At 39.7% G+C, this 19593-nt stretch overlaps 1 protein-coding gene across 4 annotated transcripts in view; it reads left to right on the forward strand.

Annotated features, from left to right (window-relative positions):
* Positions 1-19593, forward strand: part of robo1 (roundabout, axon guidance receptor, homolog 1 (Drosophila)) — a 222750-nt gene that overhangs the window by 41385 nt on the left and 161772 nt on the right. Inside the window, exon 1 of one of the 4 annotated variants that reach the window (XM_085243905.1) lies at positions 16098-16913. The exons of the other annotated variants lie outside the window; for them this stretch is intronic. Within the exon in view, the coding sequence (XP_085100031.1) occupies positions 16766-16913 (148 nt within the window). The 5' untranslated portion in view covers positions 16098-16765. Of the gene's footprint in view, positions 1-16097; positions 16914-19593 lie in introns of those variants that run through there. 4 annotated transcript variants of the gene reach the window in all.

Genomic DNA, 19593 nt, shown 5'->3' on the forward strand with positions numbered 1-19593 from the left:
TAGGAACGTCTATATTCTTTGTGTGACATTTCCAGACAGAAAATGAAGTGTGAGACTCTAAATGTCAACCATAAACGCATATCACAAGTTATACTTTATATTCTTCTCTGAATTTATTTTGCTCCCTGGGTGTGCTTAATTCATGCTACATGAGTGATGGATCGTAGGGGTGGAGGCTTAGTTTTCAAAATAGGTCCGTGATCCTTTTAATTTCATTTTCACAAGCTGCTAATTTATTAGGACTCATATACTTAGTCATGTTAGTGTGCACTGAAAGGGTGGTTAGGGGACATTTATCTAATTACGGAGGATGGGATTCCATCACCAGTAAGACGCTAGACGTGCCCACTGGTGCTTTACCACATGGTGGCAGGAGTGGTTGAGGGATTCAGATGCTGTTGCTAAGCCAGCGTGAGTTGTCAAAATGAGATTGAATTAAGAGTACTCAAAACCAGTTCCTATTTTGTTTTATCTGAGTCTACTTTTAGACTTTATGGACTGTCATGTGCATTGAGTGGAAGGAAGAAATTTTCTAATGTATAGACCCATTTTCTGTATAGATATCAATCATGGTGGATTTATAATCTTGGTGGGGCTTTGGAAAGTTGTAAACTCACATAAATTAAGTCCGGCACTAACAGCAGCACAAACTTCCTAAAGCTAAAGATGTTCTCATAGGAAGAAAAATGGAGTGTACCGGTAATTGGAAATCAGGCTTGCTGCTTGTGAGGCTGCTAACTTAACTACCTTAATGAATAATATGGCTGGAGTCTGATGTTGCTGACTGCAAATGAGAAGGGGAGAGAATTCAAGAGACAGAAAGAGAGAGAAAGACAAAGCGTCAGAAATGGACAAATTGATAGCAACACAGACAGAAATGTAGATAGGAGTAGATACTTTTTGGACATCTGTGAAGCTTTTATGGCCAATTAAGATGTGCATTCAAGAAAATCCTATTAAAGCTAAAGTGGTGTTCTCTGTGTTATTGCCTCGCTGTGTGTGTGTGTGTGTGTGTGTGTGTGTGTGTGTGTGTGTGTGTGTGTGTGTGTGTGTGTGTGTGTGTGTGTGTGTGTGTGTGTGTGTGAAAAAGTGAAAAAGACAAAGGGAAAACAAAGAGAGCAGGGTGGGTGTGTGTGTGTGTCTCAGAGTAAATTTGAAGCTTTATTACTGGCCTATATTGCACCCCAAATTACAAATCTTGGAGCAGTTATTCCTGCCTGGAGATGTTACTTCAACCCCACGTTTGAGGCAAATCATCCTGTAATGATATTGCTCATTGCAAATGAGGGAAGTGATGGAAGGTAATGAATGAGGCGGGGGTACAATCCGATAAGGCGGCATCTAACTAAGTGGGTCTCTCCTTCTCAACCTTCAGTTAGCCCGACCCCGTCTCCCATTGCTTAGGCCATTATTCAAACCGTAACAAGACGATTCATTTAGGCTGTCGGTGAGCAGAATTAGATTCCTGCTTGAGCGACCATTGAGCAAAACATAAAGATGTTTCCCCCACCAAACATACAACATTTACATAATTTCAGCTCAGGGTTGGGGCAGCAATAATAAGTTATGATAAAACTGTCATTAGGGGCAGGAATGTGTGGGGAACAGGCAATACACAGTTCAAGATTAATATGGGAGCTGTCCGCGGTTCTGAAATATCAGGGGCACGGAATAATGAGAGTGGCTTTGTAGGGATAACATACCTATATGAGCACATGCTAGCCATTGTGATTCTGCAATATGCAGACACACAATGGCTATAGGCTTGCCAGTATCAGTGGTGACTCTAATGTGAAGGTCAAAATGTGTGCTCTTTAATATGGTTTCATAATAAGATTACAACCCTTGGCAGACACTGCTGCAGGAGATATTAAAAGCCAAATCAGCATATTTTTTACTTAACTTTGACTATGTGCACTCGCACATAAAGGCACAATACAAATTGAAGGAAAAAACAATGTAAAGGCTACGCCATGTGCTACCAGAGCAGTTTCACTGTACTTTGGTAGTGAGCCTTTGCTGGAGGCATAAAGCTGTTCCTGGAAAAATATATTTTTTCATTTGTTGTTTTGATGAAAGTGTTGGAGAGCACTGTCAAAGACACTATTCAACAATTTCCCATTGGTGTTCATTTGTGTTGAGATCTTCTGGACTATTGCGCTTATTTTATATATCCTTAATTTAATCTCTGGAGTCACAGTTATAGCTACTGGTCTCTATAGTTTTTAAGTTAATTACTTTGTAATGTTAGGCAATCAAGTTATACTGCTATTATAACTATACATGATGATGAATATCTCATTATCAAACTCTGGCTGTTGCAATAGGATCCATTCTCTGGTCCATTGTTAACTGTAGCATTAATATTTTTTTTTAATATACGCAGATGTGAGCCAGTATCTTGAAAACCAACTCTATATCAGAATATATATATATATATATTCAAAACAGACCTGTGTCTACATATGTGCTTTAAACGGACAATTATTCATAGCTTCACCTTCTCAGTTTAAAGAACTGTGAAAGCCAGAGTGACGCACGCTTTCTACTTCCTCAGTGTGATGCTGAGCAGCATTGGTTTCTTTGAAGGGGTTGTAATGGTCAGGAAAAACTCAAACAAAATGTGTCTAATAGATGCTACAATGCAGGAACGGCCTCACAAGGACATGGCATCCAGGGTAATGTGCAATTTGTCACAAGCGATGGCTGTAAACACTGCATTAGATGGGTATCAGCCTGGATTTATTCATCTCCAGACAAAAGCAGGAACAGCACTGAATGAAATGTTTGACCATAATCGATGCTGCAGAGAAAGATTATTCTGTGTTCACTGTCACAATTCAAAGACTGTCCTCATTTCAAGCTACAGATACTTCGTCTCTCAGACATGTTCATGTGTTACTCGTTTTTGTTTTTAACAATGTAAAGTATATTGTTATTTTACTATAAAGGTTCTGTTATCTTTTTTTATGCAAGTTATTTCTTTTTTAAAATAATAATTAGTATGCTATAAAAACACAACTGCCCAATCAACTTCATAATCATTTTCCTGCTCTCCTTTGACAGCACATAACCATCTTGAACACTGAAGTTTAGCTACAGTAACTATGGAGTGGGTGGGAAATGGAGACACAGTTTCACCACCCTAGGGGAACCAGGGCAGCATCATGGCACAGCTTTACGAAGCTTGGTCTTCTTCAGTTTGTTACATGGCCCTGTGTGGTTGTTTTTGGAGCTGTTACATCTAGAACCTCTGTGAAAATAAATAACATGTGCACCTGGGCAATAAATGCAATGCATTGAAATCAGTATCAAATTTTAGACAGTACTGTTTTTAGAGGAGCATCCAACATCAGTCGCTTTCTTATGTGGCTGCTCCCTGTCTTACCATTGGTTGGGCTGTTTTAAACCTGAGCCCAGCTGTGGCATTGAATCAAGTCCAACGTGGAATCTCTGGCTCTGTCTCTCTTGACACACACTTTGTTGAAAAAGCTATAGCCCTTTATAGAGAGAGTGTCAATTTCAAGACAAAGTCAAGTTGGCAGTCACGCAGAATCCATATTTAATAGTGGCAAACGGAGCAAACACAATTCAGGAAAATCAATACTGCTTTCACGTTTGATCATACATCACCTTTCACTGAACTAGTGCTTACCTCTGTCCTTTTGTCTCCCTGAAAGAAACCGTGGATCTCTAACAATGAATTGTAAACAAACACATAACAGTTCTACTTCTTTTTGTGGCTTGTAGACAAAGAGCTATCTATAGTTATGTATACACACTGTAACTGGTTGTGAGAATGCAGCATTAAATCTGTCTGAGTGAAGCTTGACAACAGAAGAAAAAAAAAGGATTTCCCCTGTCAGCTTTGAATGTTACACACATTACTACAAAGGAAATTACTCCGAGATGTTGTTGAACTGCTGTGAAAAATCCAAGTGGAAGAATGAATAAGAGACTGAATATTGGAACTTGTTCATTTCACAGAGTCCATACCAGATGAGGGTGATGCTGTTGTGCTGTAGACTGAGACAATGTAGTTTGAATGAATGCTTTTAGGCACTTAGCCATTATTCGGGGACATTTGAGATCAATCTGGACTTCTTAAGCTCGTGTATCAGTTTAAAATTGGTTATCTGCTGGCAAATGATGCCTGCATAATATCTGCATAATATTGTTGACTAGTTATGTGTAATTGGGGTAGCAGAGGTCAGGGTGGCGTAGTCTGGGTCTCATTTAACTCTGTTTGTCAGAGGCAGCTTGTTCGGCAGATGGGCCTTGGGTGCTGACAGCCATAGTACGGAGCAGGGGTGAAGGAGGACTGGGAAAGGACAGTGGGAGGGCACACACATGATGACCTGTCAACTTCTGTCACCTGTCTCTGTCTGCTTTTTTGTTCTTCGTGGCCCACCACCCTCCCCTTGTCAGGGTCTGCCTCAGAGCCCCACAGGTATTATGCATCATTTGGTGATGAAAGGTCTCAGTAATGGATCTTTTCTATATCCAAGCTTAACTAAACTAGAGTGACAGCTCTTCCCTTTCCCCATTCCAGACTTTATATTGTCTCTGTCTGGGAGCGAATACATTTTGAGTGAATGAATTTCATTAGAGGCTCTCGTGTGTGTATGCTCACATGTTTTTTCTTTTCTTTTCTTTTCTCTTCACTCCTACATTTGCCTTTATTGACTGCACATGAATTGGGTCACATATTTGGTTGCTACCAAGGTAAGCATGGATTATCTTTGACCCCAAAAGAATACTGTGTGGCGATAACAAAACCAGACCGAATGAGATGGAAGAGTAAAAGGCCGTGTTGAAGTTTACTTAACAGGCAAATAACCCGTGCGCTACTTTCCTTCACATATTTGCTAATGGGAACGACATGTTGCGATGCAGTTTGTGTCTGTTTTCTGGAAACTTTGTTGACTTTCAAGCAGGAGAAAACCATTCCAGTGCCAGCAGGGAGATGATTGACATGGGAGCCGTTGTATAAAAATGTGCCTCTGATCACTGTTCACTCATGCAGTGGAGCGTGCTGGAAAATACCAAGCCCACCACGAGCTCTAGGTCCCCTGTCGCTGGGCAATGTGTCCCCCCCACCAGCCCGCACACTCAATCTGGTGTACAAGTGCCCCTCCCTCCCCCCCGTCCATCTTCTACCCCCTCCTCCTACTCCTGCTCTCGCCTTGGCACACACACTCTGGTATGCACTGAAATTCAATCAGATGCTTAATTACATCTTAACATGGGTTCCTACCAGCTGGCTTTATTCCCCCGTTTCTGATTAAAGGGATTAGAAAAATGAAATTTAACAGTGGATTTGCATATTGCTCTAAAAGGGGGGACTGGCATGTCTCTGTGCTTGTATGGCCAGTATTTGGCACTTTTGCTCCCTGTAGTCCATCAAATAAGAAAGAAAATACACAAGGACTAGTTTCTGCCTCCAATTCTGCACAGCAGAAAAGAAAAAATGCCTCTCTTGGTGCATCTCACTGACTACTGAAGACCTCTGACACAGGTATTCTCCTATATAGATCATAACCCAAAGTAGGATAAAAGGAATTTAGGAATGTGTTTCTGGGAATTTTACAGTGCATATTTCATGGGTTTTGGGGCAAAACCATTTCTGTTGCTCATATTTTTCTGATGAATGGCATACAGCAGAACCGGGTGGCTTTAGGCTTCTTCCTAATGGGGCCAAGTAGGCCCACTATCCAAGCTGTGCAAAGAAAATGGGCCCATTAATCACAGAGCCACCACCACCATCATCTCCATATGATTATTCTCCTCATGTGTTGCCTAACTCCTTTCTGCACAGGACTTATTGTGACATTCAGTGCTATTCTCCACACTTCCATTCTTTTTTTTCTCTTAAAATAACTTGCAGGCTTACTTCTCAAGTTAATCCGCTGTATGCAGCCGAACTAAACGTATCCTGGGAGAAGATCTGTTTACACACTCTCTGTTTATTTTATGCCACAAGAAATCATTCTGTTAAGTTTATATTAAAGAGATTAAAGGCTTATTGGTGTGTCAATTCATCCAGATAGAAAGGGGGAACAGTGCAAGAGTGGAAAAATAAACCCTATAGTGGGCTCTCAAGGGGAAAGAGAAATGAGAGAGAAACTTGAGTATTTAATGTGAGCAGTATGTCAGCATATACTTCAGGTAGGTGTGTGTGTGTACTTTGAACAATTAGTGAACACTTACCCAGTGCAGCCATTTTAGTACCAATTTGGGAGCAAATCATTAACATTTTGCTTTTGATGAAGGACACTTTAATTAGTCCCGATGAAACAGCGTGACGAGCATAGGCTCGAGGAAACTATAGCATGAACAATCAGAGCTTTAAGTGCTGGCCCTGTCAGTCTCACAATATGAGACTCTACTGCCCTCTTTTGGAAGAAAAGAAAACGTCACACAAAACACAGCAATCTAAAAGTAAAGGACTTTGGATTTTAGAAGAACGTAAATAAAAATGGGGGAAGAAAGTTAAATAAAAAAAACATCAAACTTTCCAAAGAGAAGAGAACACAAATATAGTGATATGAAACTGCAAGGAACAAGTCAAAGATGCATATACATTTATACTTTCTGCATCTGTTGTTATCATAATTTTCCTCAGTGTCGGGCTGTGGTACCATTAACAAAAATGTTTTTAATTGTAGGTCTATTTTATTTTTTTGTAGAACATCGATCTGTGTATTAAACTGAAAGATTTAAAGACGTCTTAGTGTGAACTGAGGTCCACAAAAAGCGCTGTTTGATATAAGAAATAGCTCCACAGCATGAACAGATCCGTTCAGAGCCTCCAGTCATGATTCCAAGTTTATCTTGGTTTAGAGTGCCACCTTGTGGTCAGAGGCTGTATTTCTCATATCTCTCCCATTATCTTCTGCTTCACACAACAGCAGGTACTAAAATTTGATTCACAAATAAATATAACTTTAGAATTTTACTTTATATCCGAGACTCTTCTGTGCCGTTTTAAAGGGTAAATGTTTTATGTGCACAGCTTCTGCAGAGATTGGTTTTTAGCACAAAACAGAGTGAGATCCCACTTGATTTGCAGTGCTCCTCTGTGATGCACAAATTTAATATAAACGATGCACACTTATGGGATAGGGTATACGTCCTGCACCGAGTTACAGGAATACACACACATATTTTCTGCTGATATTGAGAGCTGAGAATGAAATTTAAACCCACGTAGGACCCAAAGTAATCAAGGGCTCTTTATAAGCAGAAAAAGAATTTGTACTGAAAATAGACTTTAAAATTAGCTGGCATTTTAAAATTACTCTATCAGGTATATTATGTAGCCCACAGAAAAGAAATTTGCATATTTTCTGTTAAACCCATTTCCTTTTTCGACTAGATGAAAAATGTCACATTCCTTGAGTAAACTACCAAAATCAGATCACTCCTCTGGATGTCACATGATTTTCCCATCAGCCTGAGCAGTACAAGGGCTTGTCCTTGAAAGGATATAAGGTTAAATAAATTAACTGACAATTATTTATTCCAATCAGTCTGTGGTGTAAGTTATTGTTTAGATTGAGGGTGGCTGAATGAGAAATGTTTTCTAAATGGTTCTAATTCAGGCCTGGCTGCTAGGTGTCACATCAACACCAAAACCCTGATTTTCCTCAGGTGTCCCTGACCTCCCTGGGGTGGAATCACTTTCAGTGGTGGCTCAGATTGATATTGATGTCAAACCCAACACTGCCTCCTCCTGGACAATAGGTACATTGCAGCAGCTGACCTCAGCTGCACCTTCTTACATCTGCAGCTATTTTGAAGCTGGTATGCCTATGCTCTTAATGCTCTAACACCTTTTATATGACACCAGATGTTTCAACTGGGTCTCATCACACAGCTCAGCGAGCGCATACTGCTGCAGGAGCCCTTTGAGAGACACCGAATCAGAGGAACAGGGCAGTAAAAGATGCAGGTACACATTTATGACAACCCCATAATCATGAATGGTGCACATTTACGCTGTAGGTTTTGCGATTATCACCTATGCACTTGGGAGGAAGCCAGCAAACCTTAAGTGCAGCTTCAGCATTGATATTGTGTGTGTTTTTCTTAATTAGACATCATTAAATGCAATGCAGGCACCTGTTAGCTGATTTTTTGCAAGCAAAAGCACATTTTTACCCTTGCTGTAATTGTGAACCTGTTCCTGTGAACATGTTTACAGTAAAGAGAAAAAGACTAGATTAGATTAGATGGTATAGGGTGTTCTACTCAGTAATATAATCTACACTGCTTTTTTGGTCTTCTATAATGATAATAAAAGGTGTTGCATGCCGTTTTCCTGGTTGTTTTCATTTTAACAGTAGCAATTTATAATTTGAGATGCCTCAAAACCCAGTGACATTGGAGAAAGCAAGCATGAATGCGTCTATATGGAGCAGATGTACGCATGTATGTCATCCAAAGATGAAAGAGAGAGGGTGTCCAGGTAGAAAGTTTGCATCTGGATGAAGAAAGAGCAGGGAATATGTATATATGCAAGAGAAGAAGATTTATACCGAAAGCACGCAGCATGCACCAAGAGAGCGCTAAGGAGAGAGAGATGTAGAGCCTAATGCTGAGTGTTCAGGAGTGGTTATGGTCCAGATGGCCCTGCAGCCACAGCAGCTGTAAATCACAGTGCGTTCTACGATCTGGACGATAGTGCTGCGGGCTGGAATCTCTCTGCAAGGTGAGACTGCTGACAACGGCCATTACAGGAAATGAAACCAGGACACTTGGGTGGAGGTAGGGGAGGCAAATGACATTCACCCTATTTGTCTCTATAAAATGGCAGATGTTAGTGGAGCAGTGTGGCACCATAAAATCATCTGACATAAACAGAAGTATTTTGAACTCATTCATTCTGCCTTCTTCTTGAATGCTAATGTCAGCCAGCTTCATTTAACACACAATTTGAGAAAATTGTTGTACTGTTTTCTTTTTTTTAGTTTGACTGCTGCAATCATTAATCATATTTAATCATTTTTAATTGATTACATTTAGAGATTGAATGATAGTAACGCATTCAGACATGATTTCAACTTACACACTGCATTATTTGAATGGTAACATGGGAAGCGTACAGGTGAGAAAAAATGAACAAATGAACATTAAAGACTGAAAACATTTTGTAAAACTTGAGTTTTGTAACTAAGCAACTGTCTAGAAGCAGTTTCTTCCCCTTTGCATCTTTGTAAGTAATCACGTGTGTTTTCCCCTGCACACATTAACCTTCAGCCAGGTTCCTCTTGTGACTTCTCATTGATTGGAGAGTTGCACTGGAGAGGCAGGTGATATATTTGTATTGGAGAAGACAGATTGAAGGATGGAGGTGTGGGTGGGACAGTGGTGTTGATTGAGTGGGGCCATCATCATGATCATGCAGGGAATGCTGGGTGTGGTCCTGTTTATCATCCTCCATACATGGTTGACATAAATCACTGAGAAACATCAGGGCTTTGCTGTGCAGCACATGTGTTTCCAACAGCAGTACAGTATTGCTGCAGTCTTCCAAAGAGCGTGCCTACATACTGGAACACCACAGCACATCCAGGTTGTGAACTATATTTACAGCCTGTGCTGTGCTGTAACTCTTACCTTGGGTCGACACTCCCTTCCTTTAAATGTGGATGGGTACTGATTTTTTTATTCTTGAGGTTGAGACACTAATGAAACATGAATCACTAGGAACCCTTCTGTCATCATACAGTATTACTGTACAGCATCACGATGGCTAATTTAAGCTCCAGCTGCCATCCTCCACTGTAATTAAAATCCTAATCAAGTTTTGGGGAAAAAAAGTTCTATTTAAGTTATTATATTTTAAAGTTGTGAAAGAAAAATTATTAAAATTATTCTTTAGTTTATAAAGTTGAATGTTATTACTTTGATGAGCTTAGTATATACTTTAGATGAAGCAGTTATTAAATAGTCAAGTTTGTTTGGTAAGTTTGGTAAAGGTGTTACATTTTAGCTACTCACTCACTAGTAATGGTTTCACATTTTGGGAATTTCATTGTTTGCTGTGTTTCCCCGTGCTGGGTAAAAAACTGATATCACTCTTGAAGACAAAACGTTGATATGGAACAGCCAATATTCAACTTCTGCTTAAAGTTTGGAGAAAAATTCAGTTTAAAGTAATCCATTTACCACCATCTTTTAATCTCACATACAGTATTAGCACATTGTATTTCATTTTGAGCCAGTGACATTCTTTTATTTTGAGGCTTTGCGCTAAGCTAAGTGGCTGTTGGGTAGGCAAGCTTTTCTTGGTGCACTCAAATGCACGTTGGCATCTGGATTATCAGCAGCCAGTGTCTGAATGAATGTTTGTATCACCCCACACCAAACCATACTTTAAACAAGTGTGTCTGTGTGTAAGCCAGGTTATCTTTACCCTAGCTTGACTCATAGCTTGTAGACTATCTTTGCAATATTTATGACAGGCAGAGAAATACCCTTTAAAAGTTTCCCAAATCAATCCTGTATAACCTCTTCTTAGTCAGCCAAAATGTTAAAAAAAAATAGATGTAAGCTTGCAGTTGCCCAAAGGTTTTTCTACTTAGCCTGTTTTTCTGATCTCTGGGCTTTTTCCACTGTCCATGTTGTCCATGTATATTTATCTATTTGTTTTTAACTTCTAAAAGTCCACACTAAGATAGCAGGGAAAACCGGCCCTGTAATCACCCCTGCAGGCATTCACTTCACAATGGTTGAGGCTACATGCTGGTAAAAGAGGGAGAGAGTCACTTTCCCCGCCCACCTCCCAATCAGTATCTTGCTGTGTTCCAAGCTGTGTGCTAATGTCCAGTCATTTGTCTGTTCATCTCTGGTGGGAGTCTTTGTACCACCCATCAACCCTGCTGTCACATCACATTGCCAGAACTAAGAGGAGCCAGAAAGGAAGCATCATAAACACCCTACTTGCACAAGGGGGGAGGCACAAGATGGCGATCTAATTTTCAAGACTATATTTTATAGAGGCTGAGCTGTGGGCATGTGATGCATGCTTTGAATAGTGCCATCCAATAATCTTGTTATATCCGACATTTATCAAGAAAATAGTGAGTAAACCAATGGAAAATCAAATATGTTGGGCATAGTGCATTCAGCTTATGATTCTGGCTGAAAAAACCCCACTGTCTTAAAAGAAAAAACAACTCCTAACTAATAATTTACAATTCTACACAACACATCAAATGATGAAAATAATACATTTCACTGTTTTTTGAAAATTATTTGAGTGTATGGCATTTGATGCAAAATTTAAAAAAAAAAGTGAAGTCAGGGCCATCTTGCATCACCTCTTTGAGACTTTGTAATTTTTGTCTGTTTTTGAACATTTTCAATAGGAGACGTCTCAGGCTCTATAGTCAAAGGCCTGCTTTGACTATAGAGACATGCAGTTGTAAAATATGCAGAATGTGGTTGTGCATTTTCTTGCTGAAATAAACAAACCCTTCCCTAGGGACTAAAGAGCTTTTTAGCATATGTTTGTCCAAAACATTTATATTTTGTTAGCATTCATAATGCATTTGCAATGTCCCAAACTCCTCACTTGGGAGAAGTTCCACCCTTTTGTATCTATTTTTCACCAACTTTTCTGGATGTTGGACGTTGTTTTTTTTTGGAAATAGAATTTCAATATGAAACATTTAATACTTTTTTCACCCTCCCTAGTCCTGGGGGTAGCTATTTAATCTGAGGTGTGATTTGAGTGTAGTCTGCTGCACTGAATGAAGTCTCTGGAGATTTCTGGAAAAGGTCCCAGTAAAGAGTACATTGCAGTGGTTTAACCTTGAAGCTAAATCACTCTGTGGCTCCTCTCATCTCCTCTTCATCTCAGCTTATGGTGGGGTGGAGTCTGATGTTGTTGCCTAGGACCGAGGTCTTAGGTTGTTGATGTAATAGCTCTCAGTTTAATTGTCCATCCAAACCTTATGTGCAGACTTGCAGTGGAGGTAGAAAAGAGAGATAAATGTTTTGGGGTTTTTTTTTATCAGTGTTACATAGCGCTGTTGGCCCTGGACTTTTATAGACACTTTATGGTTGTGACTTTGTATATGGCAGCTTTTGTAACTCCCTATAGGCAAAGGTTTTTCTCTGTTAGAACCCACACATGCAAATATGTATGACCTCTGACCTCAGGCAGTAAGAAAATGGAGGTAAATTTTGAAAGATCCAATACATAACAGTCTTATTGTATTGTGGAGGCACAAGAAAGGTTGTTTTGTACCATACAGCATTAAGAGATGTAGAATTTTATGTATAAACAACATACACAGGCAAAAACAATGGGTATACCTTTTCCTACACATAAACCAGCATTTAAAAAAGGAAGAAGTACACACAGAGCATGTGAAACCTGAGAGATATAATAGCATGTGGAGGTGAGACAAAAGTTTAAATAAAACAAAATAGCAGATGGTGTAACCTTGCACAATAATCTGTCAGTTTCTTTGCGAGAACTGAAGTGTTTATTTGTCTTTTTTTAAAGTTATTTTGAAAGCTGCACATTTTTTATTTTAAACCAAAAGCTACATAATAATGCGTAGATGATTTTGCTTTATCTTACAGTTCATTCTAATTATAAAGAAAATCAAATAAAAATCTACAAACAAGTTAACAAACAATATACTACAACAGTCAACTTCAATGGTATTACAGCTAAATTTTCACAAACCAGGTTAGATTTCCTGGTACAGCTATGCTGGTGATGTGATATGCATATCTTTTTTTTTTTTTTTTGAGCATCCACCACCGTTGTTTTCCATGGACTTCTGTATCGTTTTGCGTAGCTGAGTTCACCAGGGCTTTCTTTCTTTCTCAGGAAGTACCACACTGTAGATTTTGCCACTCCTAATACTGTAGCAATTTCTCAGATGTTTTTTTTTCTGTTTTCACAGTTTAAGGATAGCTTGTTTCACCTGCATGGAGAGCTCCTTTGACCCCATGTTGTTTCTTCACAGCCATGAAATAGCCTTTTAGTCAATTGTCCAAAATTACTTTTGTTGCCTTTAAAAAGAGGGTGGCACATGTTAAGGAGCTGAAACTTCTAAGCCCTACACCCAATTTGAATGTGGTTACCCACTAATGAAAACTAAGACACTACACACTATGTCCATGTCCACAACACTATAATTACAATACTATAATTACAATATCTTTCAGTAAACAGATAAAAAAACCAAAAAAAAAAAAAACTTGTGTCAGTGTTCAAATATATGTTGACCTAACTGTTTATTACTGTGCTGAGTCTTACATCTTTAAGCTCTTTCTTTAAAACAGCATTCTTTAAGAGATAGAAAAGATATTTTGATTGTGTAAGGACACATCAGGACTCATCAGATACTGTTGATCTGCTGTAGATTGTCTTTCAGGCCTGATACTACTTCTTTTGTTCTCCACTTGTACAGTTTCTTCAGATTTTTTAAGGACATGGCACATTAATTGCTAAATTCCGACAAATTCTTGGCTAATAGTGAATCGCCTTGGTCAAACTGTCTTCTCTTTTTTGTAGATTCAGCTAAAGAAAAAATGATGGAACTAATGATGTGCAAAAAGCAGTAACACAATGCCTCAAGACCCCATCCATCCATTCTCTTACGCTTATCCTTTCAGGGTCGCAGGAGCGTATCCCAGTCTGTCACAGGGCGAAAAGCAGGGTATACCCTGGCCAGTCTGCCGCAGGCCTAACAAGAGAGACATACAACCATTCGCACTTACATTCACACCTATGGACAGTTTACAGTTACCAATTCACCTAACCCAACGAACTGCATGTCTTTTGACTGTGGGAGGAAGCCGGAGTATCCAGAGAGAACCCACTCAAACATGGGGAGAACATGCAAACTCCACACAGAAAGGCCACGGCCTGATGATAGACTGAACTCAGGACCTTCTTGCAGTGAGGCAACAGTGCTAACCACCATGCCACCGTGCTGTCCACACTGCATTGCTAAGTTTTTTTTTTTTTATATGTACACACAATAGTAATTCATTTCCAATTCACGGGTCAGTGTTAAGTTAACAAAATTAACAAAGAAACAAACAAACAAATCCTTTAAACATAATCAGGTACAAGAACTGGACTGAAAATGAATGAAAAACCAGCCAATATCCAAAGAAAAGCTTTGAAACACCGGGAGAACTGTTTGGAAGACAGGAAGACACACTTAAAAAAAATTACAATAAAGTGTGGGTCCTTCAAAGCAAGATCTAAAGAAACAAGGAGTTGCTTAAGACAGTACAATAAATCTCCTCATCTCTCTCCCTCTTTGTGCGAACACTAATTTTTAGCCCCTTTGTTTGTCACATTTTCATAGCACACATGAAAAGAAAAATGACTGGAGTCCATAATAGCCATGCTAAGAGTTTGCATTAGAATCTTTTATTAATAAATCCGTTCTTTAAAACCTGTCAGAGAGGGTTATTTATATGTTTTCATTAGGCATACTCTGAGTAAACATAAGGCGAAACAGTTTTTTTCACACTGCATATAAACAAAGATACACCTTATACATGTTAGGCAACCAGGCGGACAGTTTGCAAATGCTGCCTCTGTTGTAACTTGTCACACCATTTATTCTTCATGAGTAGAATTAGCATTGCATTGTCTAAGCGTCTGTGCTGTTGGCATTAGCAGTGACATTTCGCAGGTAGTGGGAGAGCTAGATTGGCACCCCGAGGGGTTGAAGTGGCCTGTCGTCACTGCAGTGATAATTATTCCAGAGGCCTAATCATTAGAGAGCTGTTTTAATCAGACTTCCATCAGTGCCCAATGGAACGTGATTAATTACATCTCCAGCAGCGTGATCCTTAAGGACCACTACATCAGGATTACATGACTGACAAATAGGCATGGTTTTGTAAGGCATTGTCCATACTATTCAATTAGGTTAGAACATCAAGTGACTAGACTTAAATTAGGAACTCAATATGTAGAATAAATTTTATAGTAAAGTCAGTATACACATTTGTTATTATCTTTAGATTCACCTCCCATACTTGAAATACTTTGGACTTGGCTGCTTTTGTGTAGTATTTTACACTTGGCAATTACACAGCAGTAATGAAGGGCATGTGAAAGAGATGTGGGGAGTGGGCAGAGGGGGAGGTGCTGCTGACACTTCCAGATTCCCACGTTAACCTGTGTTCACCTGCCTCCTGACAGCTGGGGCAGCGGGAGGAAACGGGCAATGTAACTTGAAACTCAGACTTGCTGAGCTTGTGTTTTATAAAAATAGTCTTTTGCAATGCGTGTATGTGTTTGCAAATGTGTGTATGTGTGTGGTGTATTGCATATATTTTTAATAAGATATACAAAATATGGGGTATTTACTACACTTCAAATAAAGAAGCATGGTAATTTAGTGGAATAATGTTGTTCTTTTTTCCTGAATGAAGACTTTAGAGGTACAAACATCTTGCAAAACAAGCTTCTATAACTGTAATTGCTTTTTTCATACAAAATTCATCTTAAATTATTAGGTCTATTAATATATATCCAAACCAGCCTAAACTTGTTTAAACTTGAACAACTCATCAGTTTGATTCAATGATGGGAAATGATTCTTTGACAGTGAAACAAGCTTACGTTTATTGTGTCATAATAACTTTTTAATCTGTTTCACAGGAGTGATATTGTTCTGACTTCCTTTCCAGACTTTTGTAATAATTTGAATTATAGACTTACTGTCACACGCACTAACACAGGCTGTCATGCAGGTTTGTTTACTTATTTAAACAGCCGTGTCGGTTGATTATTTGCATACAGGTCCTAGAGTTTGTCTTGTTTGTTGCAAGGCATTAGTCTTCTGTGATCTTGTTCTAGTAACATGTATGCCACATGTTATAACCAGTTAGCTCAATCAGTCTGGCCACGTTGAAAATCCGCTCATGAATGAGCATCATGGATATGGATACAAGAGCGCCATTGCACTTGTGAAATTGCTATTAACACCCCCACCCCCCCTCACTCAGCGTCTCTCTCTCCTTCCATTGCCCTCCCTCCTCACTTGCTCTGTGGATGTGCTCTCTCTCCCTCTCTCAGACGCTCTGTTTACAAAGTCAAGGCTGCTCTGAAGTGACTATCTCTGTGATTTATTCTTTTTTTTTTTATATCAACACTACCTCTTGTGATCTGAGACCTGTGGTTGGTGGATGAAGAGAGAGGGGGAGGACACACATGCATTTGCACACAGTCCTGGACTCACTCAGCTACTACCTGGTGTGGGTGACAAGCGTGAGCTGCTGTCGGATGTGTCACCATCAGTGTGACAACTTCAGCTTTGCAAGAGGGTGAAACATTTGCTTTTTCTTGTGCTATGTATGTTTATGAAGGGGATTTATTGCTGTTTCAACAGTTTCTAGCTCATTCTTCTGCTTTGACCAGGACTGCAACAGATAGCTTCTTAACTCTGTGAGGCACAGAAAAATAGTGCAAAGACAGAAAAAACTTACAAAGTTCCAAAATTCTAGGCTTACTTTCACTTCCTATCAATGCTGGGATTACAGTCAGTCTGCGAGGCTATTTCTTTCAAAAGGATCTTTCCAAGGAAAGGAGGAGGAGTGGTTTCTGCTGTGATTGTGTGACCCTTTCTGGGGCTTCACTGTTGTGACCTGAGAATAACGCTCCAGGGGAAGCCGGGGAGGAGGTGTTCTCAAACCAAACAGCTGTGTGAAATATGTCTGAGAGTGGGACAGCACTCCCCATGGCCCTTGACTCTTTGCTGTAGCCCTGATGCAAGCTTCAGAGACGCGCATGGCCACCGGGCAGCTGCCTCTTCTCTTGTTGGTGGTGCTGGTGGAGGTGTTGAGTGGAGTCTGTGCACCAGCAGATGGCTCAGGGAAGTACAAAGGAAGCTGGAGGTGGAAAGGTGACAGGAGCCGTGAGTAACTCCTCCTTCCTTTACTGCATCAGATTTTCTCTACTTGTTCTTTCTTGTCTTTCCTTTTCCTCTTTTGCAAGAGTGTCCAACAGCATTTCTTTTCTGGCTGTTTTTTTACTGCTCTTTTCACTGTTGGGACTTGTGACATACGAGCTGGGAAGCACTAAGCACTGTGTGCCACTTTGATTGCTCTGGTTGCTGTTTGAGTCTCAGCTCATTTCTCTGTGACAGGCACCTGGATATGAGAGTGAAATAACTCACTTATATGAGTCCAGCAAGCTTGGCATGTGTTGCCAGCTTTAAGAGGTATCAATATGTACGTGACTGCAAAGTGCCTTTCTGCTTTTGAATTTACTATGAGTTGCAATCCATAGTTTATTATCCTGTTCCATGTGTCCTTCTTTCGCTCAGCATTACTCTAATATTCCTGTATGAATATCTCTCCGGGTCTCATTCGTAGTCATTAATTGATCAGTGTGGAGTTGTAAAAAGCTACTCAGAGTGATAGAGCTGCCTATTTCCTCAGAGTAAAAGCTGAGAGTAGCTCCGACTTCATTATATATGCTGACACATGAGTGCATGGATGTTGGGAGGAGAGAGAATGTTCAAATGAGAGCTGCGGTTGTTTCAGGACATTGCTGCTGTCCCTGGCTTTTGGCTGCTGGCTAATAGGATTGTTTGGCATGCCACCACTGCTTGACTCTGAGTGATGAAGTGCAGGGTATGTCCCTTTGTGTCTGTGTCTGTCCCCTCTGTGGAGGTTAAAGGGAGATCGCTATCTTGATACTGTTCCAAGATTAAATGACTGGAATGGGATGGAAAAGACACTAAGTCAGCCTAGAGGAGGTCACTGCCTTCCCAAGGAGACAGAGCTGGTCTCAAGTTGGCATGAAAATTGATATTGTTAACAGTTTTAGATGGCAATGACACTGGAAGTGTTGCGTTTGGTGTTATATTTAGTTACTTGACAAAGGAATTGGAAATCCTGTAAAGTGCATTAGTAGTCTCAGTCACCAGATCACTAGAGTATTTTTTACAAGAACCCTCTTTCTTTTTTAGTGAATGGCAAACTGAAAGAAATGTTTGGCTTTTGGTTTGGAAACCTACACTGAGACTAAACGTTGGAAGTGAAATGTAAATACAAAAAGGTACGAGACTGTCAAAAACCTACACCACTCTGGGAAGCACTTCTGCACACAGTGTGCTCTCTATAAAATATATCATCTTGAATAAGTGAAACATTTTTACCCAGAAAATATAGAAAAGACTGTTTCTGCAAATTGTACAAATTATTGCTTAAGCCTTGTTTCTGTTATGCAGTCTCCCTGTCAATCAAATTTACTGATAATTTGCCTTTTTACAGCAGCCACAGCAAGTTTGTGCTCTAAAGCTGTGCTTTTTTTAAGCTCGAAACAACTTCTGTGTATCTAGAGACAGAAGCACGCTCATACACATTAATATGCAGTTATGCAGTTTCACTCAGTTAACATCCGCAGGGAAATACAGGTGTGTATTGTCTGACTGGTTTATGACTAGAATACATTTTCACTTTCAAATTTCAAGTAATTTTAGTTCAGAGTTTCTAGGTTGTTATTTAAGCTGGTTGCTCATGCCCATGTTCATAATTCTATTTTAGATATAATAAGAGATAAGAAATGTTTCCATGCTTCAGTGTTTATCAAACAAACTTGCAGCATCCACTCAGACTTGTTACTCTTTTGTCACCTGCTGTCAATCATCATCTCCAACCACAGACTGTACACAAAAGATGGACATAGCTTTTGGGTCTGAACAAAGAAATCACCCCGGCAGTGTTTTGAACCCGCATTTTTTCTAATGGCCTGCAGGGGGCAGTTCATGTTAAATTTAATATATCTCGCTACAGTTTCATGTTGACATTTGTGAACATAATGGACAAAAAGGACATGCCCAGGTGGAAGTGTACACAGGTTCAAGCTTGCAGGCAAGCTGTTTTTGAAAAGTTGAATGTACATGTGAGACTCAGCTATTGCAATCCATCTTCATCTCAAAATGAGAGAAAAAAGGAGAGGGTCGAGTGAGGTATTTATGTCTGTTGGTTTTGAGTTTTAAATTAGAGTTAATGAAACTGTGTGGTTGCACAGATGTTGGTTGATCACAACTCCTTGGGGTTTTTTTTGTGTATTTGTTTGTCACTGAAAGATGTCCCTGTGTGTTTGGAGAGAATGATAAAGAGTGGGGAAAAGACTGTTGAACCATTTAAAACATATAAACTGAACAACTTTGTATATGCTCAGTCTACAAATGTGGGAAATTAACTCCTTAATATGTGTATCTGTCTGACCAACAGCAGTAGTGCTGATGTGTTTTTTGTGTTTGGGCAACACAGTGAGAATTGTGGAGGGTGTATAGTAAATGTACCCTGGCAGTGATAGTCTTTATTATTGTAATCTCAAAATTACTTTTTGTCCCTGCAAAATTTCATCTTTGGAAATGGTTGAAATATATCTCTCCTTATAATCTGTGCCAGGCAAGCCAGGCAAACTTTCCAGCAAAAACTTCACAAACTAATAAGTCATATTCATGTTTTATATGCAGTGTATGGTTCTGTTAGTTCTGAGTGAAGCCTCACAAACTCCAAGATGTCTGTGACATAGACGTCTGTGTCACGTCTGTGTCACTCCAATGCTGGGTGAGTTAG

This window comes from Mchenga conophoros, linkage group LG14, assembly GCF_057382185.1.
Source record: "Mchenga conophoros isolate Kocher_MC1m ecotype Shallow Benthic linkage group LG14, M_conophoros_male_GT1.1, whole genome shotgun sequence".
Taxonomy (NCBI): domain Eukaryota; kingdom Metazoa; phylum Chordata; class Actinopteri; order Cichliformes; family Cichlidae; genus Mchenga; species Mchenga conophoros.